General features: G+C 44.2%; 1 protein-coding gene and 1 long non-coding RNA gene across 6 annotated transcripts in view; one reads left to right on the forward strand and one right to left on the reverse strand.

Annotated features, from left to right (window-relative positions):
* Nucleotides 1-1,765: 1,765 nt before the first annotated feature.
* Nucleotides 1,766-2,732, reverse strand: LOC145722579 (uncharacterized). Its single transcript, XR_014146924.1, has 2 exons — nt 2,641-2,732; nt 1,766-2,158 (listed from the first exon to the last, which is right to left on the reverse strand). It is a non-coding gene; the product is annotated as an uncharacterized LOC145722579 (long non-coding RNA).
* The window catches only part of PARP8 (poly(ADP-ribose) polymerase family member 8), a 167,805-nt gene continuing 158,335 nt past the window's right edge, over nt 2,649-12,118 (forward strand). For 2 of the 5 annotated variants that reach the window (XM_081826109.1, XM_081826110.1), the window contains exons 1-3: nt 3,380-3,720; nt 3,808-3,909; nt 4,863-4,917. In XM_081826109.1, coding sequence (XP_081682235.1) covers nt 3,618-3,720; nt 3,808-3,909; nt 4,863-4,917 — 260 coding nt within the window. In that variant the 5' untranslated portion in view covers nt 3,380-3,617. Of the gene's footprint in view, nt 2,813-3,379; nt 3,721-3,807; nt 3,910-4,862; nt 4,918-12,118 lie in introns of those variants that run through there. The other 3 variants (XM_081826111.1, XM_081826112.1, XM_081826113.1) reach the window with 3 other exon arrangements.

Consider the following 12,118-nt stretch of genomic DNA (forward strand, 5'->3'; position numbering starts at 1 on the left):
ACTTTGATGGCTAGACCTACCGAATGAAGTCAGGATAACAGGATTAGTTTCTCCCAAAACAATACTACCAGCAGAAAGAATTGTCCAAATCCACTTTTTTTTAGGGGGGGCCAGTTGGGCCTATGAGGCATTTTGAACTTTATGGATTTCTTTCCATTACAGAGCCACCGCAAAAAGTTCTTATAAATCTAATTGTTGAAAAGAGTTTTGAGATCACCTTCCTTTGAGTGGCTTCCCATTTCTCCCAGATAAAATCCCACATCCTCACCCTAGCTGAAAGTCTCTTGGTGATCTCTTCCCATAGTAATCCCTCATGCTCACCCTCTCCCTCTTTCACTCTGATTCTACCTCAAGAGCAAATTGTCACAGTGCTGTTTCCACAGCTGACCAAGGCTGCTGGGCATTCCCACAGGGATTTGCTACCGAGGACAGCATCATGCATTTGGGAGAGGGGGGTGTTTTCTTTGCAAATCCTGCCTCCTGTCCTTTTAATTCCCAAGAAATAAGAGAGGTCAGGCTTTTTCCTTTCTTAAGACTTTACAGAGGACTGAGATTCATTTGGGAAAGGAAGTTCAATGCAAGAAAGAGAAAGATCACTGCCACCAGGAGAGGCTATTTTGAGAGCCCATAGGCTCCAGGCCTGCTTCAGAATCCATTATAGGGCTTCTTGTTGGCTTAACTCCTGGCCTGCTGCCATTGGTGAGGCCAGTTTGCTCTGAAGTGAGACTTCTGAACATTTATTTTCCACAAAGTTCAGTTCAACTGCTGAAAGTTTTGGAGACAGGACAAAGTTCATTGCAGTCTATGTCCCACCTTAGGTAAGTTAATTATTCCCCTTGTGCCTCAGTTTCTTCTTTTGTAAAATGTGAAGAATTATAGTAACAGCTACCGTAGAGGATTATTATGAATATGAAATGAGTTAATATATGTAAAGCATTTAGAGCAATACCAGGCTGCTCTAATAAGCTCTGGACACGTGTGAGTTATTAATAACTATAGCATACCCATTGAACTTATTGCCACATTTCCATTGCCTTATACTTCTACAGCTGGGGCTTTCAGCAGAGGTGAAGAATTTACATTTTTCCTCTAATAAATTTTATTTGTTGGCTCGGGATCATTTTTTCTAAACTGGTGGGACTTTTTTTTGACTAGACCCAATCATCCAATGTATCGATTACTTACTATCTTGAATTTCCTATAGCATACTGCCAGAGTTGTCCCTCATCGTGAATGATTTTTGTTTCGTTAACAAACTGATAAAAGGCCTACTATGTGCTGTGTTCCTGAATGCATGTGAGTGTGTGTGTGCACAGGAGTGGTTAAGGCACGGATAAGACTTCCTCATTTCAAAAGTGCATATAGTTTTTAGTCACCGCAAAATAATGTAAATGTTTAAATAAGAGGTAAGGTAAATGGGATACTGGCTGTGGGCTGACTTTGAAAGCATCATGCCATAAGGATCTAGCATGGAACACTGATGCCTTGGTATAGTTTCTATTAGAGAAACTTATCTTGCAAAAATGCATACTAGAGAGAAAGGGTTTTTTTTTCTTTTTTTAAAATCTTATCCCTTAACATTTAAAAATATTTAAATATATCACACCTTAAGGGCATGAACGGAGTGAGGTCAGTTTTGTTTAACAAAAACAGGGTAGCCTGTGAAGCTTGAAAGAAAAAAATCAAATACAGGACAAATCACAAGAAGGCCTATTTTATGAAGGGAGTAGTAAACCAAGAGGTGTTCCAGACGAAAAACATCAGGTAGGTTTAAAACTATTTGAAATTTATTTGTAGTACGGGTTCTACTTTGAGAATGCGAGGTTCCTGGATAGAGAGACAACCATCAAATAAGTTTGGGGGAGCTGTTAGATTTTAAGCATTTTAGAGAAATTGGAGCACAGAAGGATGGAGGGACATACACATGATACTCTGTGCTCGGTGGAACAGAAGGACGTGCTTTTGGTTGCCAAGGGGGCTGCACACCTTGGCCCTACCCCTAAAGATGTTTCAGAAGAGGTCTGAGCAGAAAATGTACTGTATTGTAACTTTGACATCAGAGAGGGCAGTGGTCTTAAGGCGGAGTGTTTCCTCTTGTAATTCACAACGAATGTGCTGTGTTCAAGGCTGTAGGACAAATCATTTCATGTTTTCTTTCCTGCAAGATAAAGGGGTTGGAACATATGATTTCTCATTGCATTTATCTCTATGGAATCTTACGACTCTGTCAGGGATGACAATCATTTCTAATTCTCCTACACATCATGTTGCCCATATCAGAATCCAGACTGGACCGATTCAGGGTCTGAGCCAGTTTGACAACTCTTGGGTACTTCTGCTGATAAGGAAGTTGACTGAGACTGTGGTAGGCATACAGAAATGAAGCTGCAAGGCACCACCATTCGTGCATTCAGCCAACATTCAGACCTGCCTGCTATTTTTCAGGCACTGCACCAGGCACTGGGAACGCAGAACCAGATGAGCCATGGTCTGCTCAGGGAAGCCTCCTCAGTGGAGGAAAAAACAAGAGAAGTGCCATTGGAGGCCTGTCCTAGGGCATATGGCAATATAGAGGCAGGACGGGTACCTCAGCCCTGAGGTGTCTTTAGGCAGAACAGGAAGTGAGGATCAGAGCGCTACCTCACTTCTAAACAAGACAGCAGGATCGTCGGAGCTTCCCCTTGACTCACTGGCAAAGGAGTGGCTTTTTAAAACAAGCCAAACGGATCTCCATCTTCTAGGGAGACCCTGGCACGGGCTCCTTGATTCTGCCAATTTTTTATGGACGGAAATACCTAGGAGGGAAGAACTGGTGAGTCTTTGGAAGTAAGAGGAGGTCCCTGGAAAGGGGCTGCATTTCCTACCAGGTGTCCCGAAGGGACTAAACTACTTCCACCTGGGAGAAAAAGACTGTGGCAGTTGAGGGCACGGGAGGGTGTCTGTCTGGAGTCATTTCAAGGCTTTTTCCACCTTGCCTGATGTGGCAACAAGGAAAGATTTATTCGTTTTATTTATTTTCAATTTTTAAAGATTTTTCTTTTCCCTTCCCCCGCTCCCAGCCACTCTGGTTTGGGTTTTCCATATGACTCATAATCCCTTCCGAAAGTGGAGTCGAATTCATAAAAGTGATGGAAGGGGAGGGCAGGCTGGGAGCCCCGGGGAGTCTTCACTACCTACATTCCCACTCAGCCCCTGGCGCGAGCGGCGGCCGGGGCGGGGACACCCAGCCTGCGCCCGGGATGGCGGATACTATTCACACCCCGGCGGCCGGGACCCGGTGACTGGGCGCGGGAGGGTCTGCAGCGGGCGGCGCTGCAGCAGCCTCCGCACGGCCGCCGCCGCCCGCGGGCGCGAGTGTGCGCGGGTGTGGAAGGCCGGCGTGCGGGCCGCGAGGGGTGTGCGCGCGTGAGGCGGAGCGGGGCTCGCCCCTCGCCGGCGCCCGCCGCCCCGCCGGTGATCGCTCTCCGGCCGTCTCCAGCACCCTTGGCCCCCCACGGCCGTTGGTCCGGGCGGGGGAGGGAGAAAGTGAGACTCGGTGTCATCACCATCCATTGTCAGGAGGGGAGGAAACTGGAATCCAGCAGTGGCGAGCAGCAGCTGGGCGGTCACATCTGGGAATGCAAAGCCGACCTCCCCCCCACCCCCCTCCACCACCTCCTCCTCTTTCACCCAGGATCACTTCCGAAACCACTTCGCCTTCAGCCCCTGCCTCGGCCAGAGGTTTCATTTTTAACTGAATATTTACGAAAGCTGGAAGCGTGCGAGGGGGGTGGGGTGGGGTGGAAATAGCGGCTGCTTCTTTTCCAGGGATTTATTTAATGGGGATGTGTTCAAGGCAAGAGCGAATTCAGAAGGATATCGACGTCGTGATCCAGAAGTCCAGAGCCGAGAAGGACTGCCTGTTTGCAGGTGAGTTCTCGCCTTTCCGGAGCCTCGCACCCAGCGCCAGCTTCCCCTGACCGCCCGCCGCCCCCCTTCCCAGGTCTCTGACCGCGACGTGTGTGGCTCGGGCTGGGGGTGGGTTGCACGTCCCCATTCCGGGGTTCATTTGGCAACAGCTGCTGCAGCGGGAGCGGGAGCCAAAAGGGGGAGGGGGCGCCAGCCTCTCCCCTACTCCCCTCCCCCCCACCCACCAGTCTGGGGCGGCCACCAGCTCTGGGGGCCGAACCACGGTGGCCCGAGCAGGGGTCTAGGCGGAGGTGCCATGCGTGCTCTTTTTATCCCCCTGTGGATGCCCCGAGCGTCCCAGCCCGCCTCCGGGCTTTCAGCAGCTGCGGCCGAGCCGGGCGGGGAGGACCTGCGGGTTTGCGCAATGGGCTGAGCGGCGGCGGCCGGCAATGGAGCCCGCTGCGCTGCGCTACGCTGCGCCGGCCGGCTGCGCCCGGCGCCGATGCCCCCGGGGGCGGGGGGGGGGGCAGCGCTGGCCGGATCTCCGCGCCTTCAGCTCGCGTTAGTCCCCTCCGACTGGCAATGCGTTGCCCCGGAAAGACAAGGGATTCCCGGGGTTCCCGAGGCGCCCTGCTCCCATGCCTGGGGGTCGCCTTTCGTCCATTTTGCTCCCCGGGGAGAAGGATCGGATTTTGCTTTCTCAGCCGCGAGCTCGGCGGGGGCCGCTTCCGGCCACCCCGACCGGGAAATTCCCGCCGTTGCCATGGCACCCGGCACTTGTTGCGGGGGGCGGCCTCCCGCGGCACCCGGCCCGGGGTGCGCAGCATCCCCTCCTGCGTGGCGCGGAGAGGGGACCTCGCGGTTCTCCAGCCCGCCAGGCCTTCCCTTGGTTCCACTAAATAGGGGGCCCAAGTCATGACCAAGGTGAAAAACCCACTCGAGGGGTAGCTTTTAACAGGACTTTTCCGTTTCAGATTTCAGATACTCAGATTCCACCTTTACTTTCACCTACGTTGGCGGCCCCAAAAGGTATTTGTGTGTATAGAGTTGCTTCATTTCCTGTTCACAGGCTTGTGTTTCCTTTGTTCTTAGCATGTTCCGTGTTTGGGTATTTTTTTTTCTCTTGTTGCTGTCCTTTCGCCACATCCCAGGCTCGAGGTCCCCCCGTTTTAAATAAGAGGGGACATAGATATGTTTGCTTCAGGTGTTTCTGAGATCACGCCACAGGCAATGAGCAGAACTCTTGCACTGTTCATGTTAAAGCTGTTACACTGTAGTAGCTTGCTCTTGAGACGTTTGGGGGTTGATAGATTCAAGCGGGTGCAGAACTGGGTATGAAGTGAAATGCATAAAAGATAGAAGATGTCACAAACTAGTTTGAACACAAGTAATAATTTTCCTGGTGAGTTGGGGCTGCGTGTTTCCATGTTTTCTGAAGGTTGATATAAATATGCAGTCTGCCAATTCTCCATACCTTTTTTTTTTTTTAAGGAGCGGTATTTTGGTTTTCGCATTTAGTTTTGGAAAGGATTTGGAAGTTATATGTAGCTGGAGTGTGTAACTTCTCTCTTGAGGGGGAGGTATGACAGATGCATATATTAATACCAAATTGTTAACAGTGTGAAAGAAGTCCAAATCCAATTTTGTATTTAGGAAGTAGAGTGGAAATGAAAGGTAGCTTTTAAAATATGCCTTGCCGTCTTCACTTGTTAAGTTAGGATTTTCTCCCTTTTAGCCCTTTGGGGACACTGGTTTAAAAGAGCGGTGGCCGCATACGAGAACTGTCAGAGATTTATCCTTGCTGTTAGGACTTGACATTTAATATCATTTGACCACATTCCAAAATATCGCTTAGCTTAATGGAAACATTTATGAACATATAAATTGCAAAAGAAGCTTTCCTCTGTAAATACGTTTTTTAAGAGATTGGAATTAATGTGAATCTTTAAAATGCTTGGGATCTGTGCTGCAATCTATATCTCAAAAAAGCTTTAATTAAAACAGTTCTCACATTTCCCATATGTACAGCCTAAGCCTCAGGATTGGTATATTGATTTGATTTACTAGTTGAGAACATAGCACATATAACATACACTTATTGGGAAAGAATAAAATTACAGTACTTCGTAATTTACTGTGGTACTATCATCCTTGTAGTTATGAATAAAAAGAGTAACTTAGAGGAGATTCAGCTAAATTAATGCTGCTCCTACACTTACTATCCAAAGGAGGTTGGTGTATGACTAATATCCTTTTGGATTATTTTAACAGTTAAAATATGCCATGCGGCCCATTGAAAACATTCTTCATGCAATCAGGTAGATAGCTGCTTGAGTAGTCGGCTTAACAGTTACTGTGGTTTACCCAGTGAGAGGTGTGGCCTGGAGAATGCTCTGGGTAGATTTTTCAACTAACTAGCTTATTTTCAATAAGATACTTGAGTTCTTTTGGGCTCAGTTTACTTATCTGTACAATGAGGGAGTGAGCCACACACTTAATCTCTAAGATCTGTTAGATGCGGCAGTAAGATTCTTTATCAGCAAATTATTGAACTGCTGTTAACACAGCAAGAGGTGGAGAAGGTATGAATGCCTCAGGAGCAAGGCCGGGGGGGTTGGGATGAATAATTAACTGATTCAGATAACATCGGTTTTCACTGTAGGAACAAGCACCATGGTTGCTCTTAAAGTAAGAGATGTTTCATTTTCTATGTAATCCTATTAAGGGATAGTATTTTCTTTTGTCTCTGATTTAAATACCTGGGACTTGTATATCTACTAAAGAAGACTTTAACGGACTGTTCTGTGATTGCTTTGTCTCCCTAAAAGCTTGTTCTACAAAACGATATATAGGTTGTTTAATAATGATAATAATCCCTTTAATGATAATCCCTTTATGCATTTATAGCTAATGGCAGAGAAGACTTTTTTTTCCCTGAAGATAAAAATGCATTGTTTTCATTAACTATATTAGAATCTGATATTTATTATATATTTCTCATTGTGGCATTTAAAATTGGGCATTTAAAATTTTAAAAACTCCTGCTGTTTTTATTGAAAGTGCTTATTAACTTATAATAGTCCATTAATAGTGTCATTTCCGGTAAACTAGACTTACTTCACCATTAAAGGAGGTGGGAATCTTAAGGAGAGATAGTACGGGATTATCTTGAATTATATTTAACTATCGTTTCATATAAACCACTGAGAACATATTTAAGGATAATTTTCAATTCAGGTTGTAGATAAAACTTAGTAAACCATTTTTTCTTTCTCACACTTTCTAAGAACAAGTTACACTTTGTTCTAAAGGCACAGGTTGACCTTACGTGTTACTATGCAAAAAAAGAAATAACTTGGTGAATTTTTTTTACACATACATTTTTTTATGTTTCTGTGCGTAAGAGGAAATGCCAAGAGGCGATTGTGTCAGGGCTGGCCAGTGGCCTGGTAAATTGACCTTTCATTTGGAGGTTGAAGGGCTTGTTAACGTTTGCTGTTCTGCTGTCTTGGTGGACCTTAGGTGAGGAATAAGGGGGGAGCGGATGGTCAGCTGGGAGACTGAGTTCAGTTAGTTTTCCCTAAAGAGAAGTTTCATGTAGTCATTATATCCTCACTTTTGGACGTACAAACTGAGCTCAGAGAGCTTAAGAACGATGCTGAAATTTACTCAGTTCATTGAAGAAGCTACCATGTACACCCTGTCCTGTCACCCTCTCGAGACCTGTGCTCATTCCTCTGCACTAGTGTTCTCAGCCCCTTTGAACATGGAGACACTTGAACATTAAAGCATCATGCAGATACTGATAGGAGAGTGATAGTTTTAGTGTCTTTTGACTGAGAAATAATGAGAAAGAGGTGTTAAATGTTATGAATCTGATTATTAATCCATCTGCAATGCTTAAAAATTTGTGGTATATATACAGCTAGATTAATTTATTCTAGCAATGGTCTTTGTAACACACCTCTGATTCCTGGACTTTTTTTTTTTTAAGATTTTATTTTTTTATTTATTTGAGAGAGCGAGAATGAGAGAGAGAGAGAGCACATGAGAGGGGGGAGGGTCAGAGGGTGAAGCAGACTCCCTGCTGAGCAGGGAGCCCAGTGCGGGACTCGATCCTGGGTTGTCAGGATCATGACCTGAGCTGCAGGCAGTCGCATAACCAACTGAGCCACCCAGGCGCCCTGATTCCTGGACTTCTTGGAATAACTTCAAAACCATCAGTGGTTCAGGGCCTGCCATGGGCACCAACCCAGTGCTGTTTCCAATTTCAGGGGTGTGCTGATGTCTGGCCTTGACTGTAGACAATTTGGAAGTTTATGCAAAAGTCATTCCTTCCCTGTACTTGTCATGCTTGTGATCTTCTGCCTCCTTTCTCCCTTATTGATTGATAGTAAAATCCCTAAGACCACAAAGGTTTGGGATTCTGGTTCTTCATCTCATTTGCAGTCAGTCTTGTAGTTAGTGGTGGAAGAAACAGAAGGGAGGAAATGAGTAGTGACAGTGACTAGGGCTGGGAGAGCAGGTTGAGTCTCTGGTGTCAGTGGTCCGCAAAGACAAGGACTGAGCGAGGTGAGCCCGTTGGGCCTGGCCATAGACCCCTGCTGGATTCCCCTGATTGTGAGCTTCCAGTAAGGAAAGTGTATTGTGAGGATATAACAGAGGTTTTAAAAATACACAAATAAAAAGTGTTTATTGTAAAAAAATTTTTTGTTAAAGAGATAAGCCAAAAAAATAAGAACACATGATTTTTTCATTTCTATTAATGTGTTAGAATTTATTCTTTCAGAATTTTTATGTGTCTATATGCATATAAAATATATGCATCCAGGGATTGTATTATACTCTTTTGAGACCTCAATGTTTTTTCACCCAAGAATATAACAATGTCTTCCCTTTAGGAAGGATATGAGAATAAAGAAATGTTTATTAAATTGAGAGTTTTCCAATCAAGGAGTGTGACTGCATGATAAGAAATCTAACTTTTATATTAGAAATTATTAATACATTAGAAACTTAATATCTGGCAGAATGTTCAGAATTCCCTATAGGTGTATGCCTTTTATTGTAGGAATAGACACTTTTTCACGTGGTCATGGGTAGAGTGGCATCTTTTGAAATATGTGCCTGGCTTCCCCCCCCCACCCCAGGATATTCTGTTCACATAACTGTTTTGGAGCATCACATGTAACACTAACAATAGTGTCCACAGTCCCTCAAGTCACATGCTATCTCTTCTTTTTCCTGGGCCTTTGCACATGCTGCAGAACACCCATCTACACCCTGTCCTCCCCACCCTCCCCCATTTCAACCCTGGGAAGCCTTCATTGTTGGATCTTTGCTAAGGCCAATTCCCCTCGGAGGAGCCTTTCTTGGCATCCCCTTCCCTGTATTATCCTTTTAGGTATTTCTAAAACCATGTTGTCACATTGTATTGTTAGCACCTGTTTACTTGATCATCTCTCTGACCTTGAGCTTCTTGGAGGCAGGGTCTGTCCTGTTGATTGCAGTTTCCCTAGCCCCTAGCTCCCTGCCTAGTACAATATGTTTTTTGGATAAGTAGATGTTGATTCAATTATTAAACGAATGCTAAAAGGTCTTCTGGCAGGTGAGAAGCAATTTCCTAACTAAATGGTCAGGTATAGAGATAGTCAAATACTTCAAAAAGCCCCAAATCTGGTAATGTCACTTGCAATAGAATTTCTTCAGAATCCAGAAGTTGCCCAGCCAAGTTATAAGCCCTGTGGCATGCTCAAATGCTTTTAGAAGACAGAAAGATAATGCAGTTGCTCAACATTATGAGGGAGTTAATGGGGACTGTGACACACTAGAGAGTTTGGACTCTAAAAGTATTTAATTCAGTTTAAAAAATCAGTAGCACTCTGGTGAACAAATTTTCTGAGGGCCCTAATCCACCTGGGCTCCCAGTGTTTAATTCCTTGCTCATGGGATGCCATGGAGAGAGGCAATCTACTTGATTACTAAAGTGCATTTGTTTTGACTTTCTTTGAAAGGAGAAGTGTATGTGGGTGCAGGAATGGGGGCATTGAGAGAGTGGTGAAGTAGAAAAAGAGCATCTCAAAAAGATTAATCAGTTTTCATTGTGAAAGAATTACATACTCATTCTAGAAATCTTGAAATATGCAATTATTTTGAAACCATCAAGTGCTTCTTAAGATGTCATAATGAAAAGAATGATCATTTTTTAAAATCAGAAATTAGCATGTTCCTCTTGGCAATGGGGACTTGCTTCTCAATTTTATACTGTATCAATTATTATCCAAAATAATGATTTTTTTTTTAAAAAAGTCTTTTCCTTGGAGCCCTGGGAACCTACGTTGGAAGCTGGGGTGCCTGGTGGAAGGGAGTTTGAAGGAAGCTGAATGAGTGAGTGAGATCTGAGCTTTCGTATCCCTTTGTAAATTATAGCTGCTCTGGCTCTTTTCTGTACAAATTTTTTTGAAGAAGATTTCATTGTTAAATGAATTTAAAAACCACTGACCTAAAATAACCACCAATTTGACATAACTATAACTTTATTGAGACTTATATAGTAAAATATTTAAAGTCCATTTATTTCATGGATTAAGATAATACTCTTACTTGTAATTATTGGGCATGGTCTCTGCATGCCTTTTGCCTGCCTCACATCCTATGTTTGTGGCAAAGACAAGTAGGTATTTTGTTAGCTATTATACATTTTATAGTTAAAGAAACTGAGGCTTGGGTGATTTAAATAGCTTACAGTTATTAAGCAGAGTAGGGATATGTTGCAGTGTGAGTCGATGTTTATGTTAGACTTAAGGGGCATTGGTTGAACTGGCATGACTAGGATGGCTGGGAATGTTTGAGGTTGGGGAGGGATTGCTTGGTAGGATGCCCGCCAGGGGCCGTACTGAAAATTCTGCTGGCTGGCAAGGGAAATGCCTGAGCCCAGGGCTGAGCATTAATAGTGAGAAAATTATGTACGTTGGCTGTGGAATCCTTACACAAATATTGGGCCGACCCATTTAAATTCCCCATCATTTCTCTCGGCAGCAGTTTGAAAAATACATGCAAGAGAGCATTTATCAGTCCTAAAAATATTTTGTAATTCTCTGTACAGATTTGCTTTTGGATAGATTGTGCTATAGTAGATAAATCTTGCTTTAAGACAGATGCCACTGACTCAGTATGGAATGGTTAAGTTACTGGCATGTCATCTTTCTCTTTTCACTCGCTACATTTTTGAAATTCCATTTTCCATGTACCCCCAGGGAAGACTAATAAGAAATATGCTTTTATTAATAAGGCTTGTCACTCCTATTTCATTGGGACATAATTTAGGTTTTCTGTCCAGGTGCCTCACTTAAATGCTGGACACTTCAACCCAGCATATCAGAACAACCCATCACTTCCTCGTTAAACGAAGCTTCTCTTCCCAGCCTTTCCCTGGTGTCATATCATCTGAGCCACTCAGGAGGAATCTGTCTCAGGTTTCGTGTATCCCACCTTCTTCATTTCTTTCGAGGCTTCAGTGGCTCTTTCTTTGAAATCATTGTGGGCATCTTCATCCCTCACAGTGTCAACATTTGGCCCAGGCCCTGATCACCTTGACTTAGGTCAGTCACTTTAACCCAGTGTTTTAAAATTCTTGCCTAACAGCTCCTCACCCATCCAGTTCATTGATACCCGAACTCTTTTTTTTTTTTTTTTAAAGATTTTATTTATTTATTTGACAGAGAGAGACACAGCAAGAGAGGAACACAAGCAGGGGGAGTGGGAGAGGGAGAAGCAGGCTTCTGAGCAGGGAGCTCGACGCGGGGCTCAATCCCAGGAACCTGGAATCACGACCTGAGCTGAACTAAAGCAGATGCTTAACGACTGAGCCACCCAGGCGCCCCGATACCTGAACTCTTTTAATTATGAATTTCACCATAGCATTTTTCTGCTCAGAAGCCTTCAAATGCGACCACGGTTTCTTCCCTATCAAATTGAAACCCCCATCCTTGGCTTTCTAGAGCCACCTTGCCCATCCAGTCGTATGTACTTCTGAGGCTTCCATTGTCCGTTTATTGACCTGGGTCTCTCCATTCAACGGTGGTTTGTATTTAGTGCATTAAGCATCCACAGCTGTGCAAGGTTTATTGACTGGTAGTTGCTGTGTCACATAATGACACAGTTTTGGATATCGAGATTATGATTTTTATCATCACAGATACCCGTTCATTTAATCTTTTCTTTAACCACT

The sequence above is a fragment of the Leptonychotes weddellii genome, chromosome 7, assembly GCF_054177405.1.
Source record: "Leptonychotes weddellii isolate Sample4059 chromosome 7, ASM5417740v2, whole genome shotgun sequence".
In the NCBI taxonomy this organism is placed as follows: domain Eukaryota; kingdom Metazoa; phylum Chordata; class Mammalia; order Carnivora; family Phocidae; genus Leptonychotes; species Leptonychotes weddellii.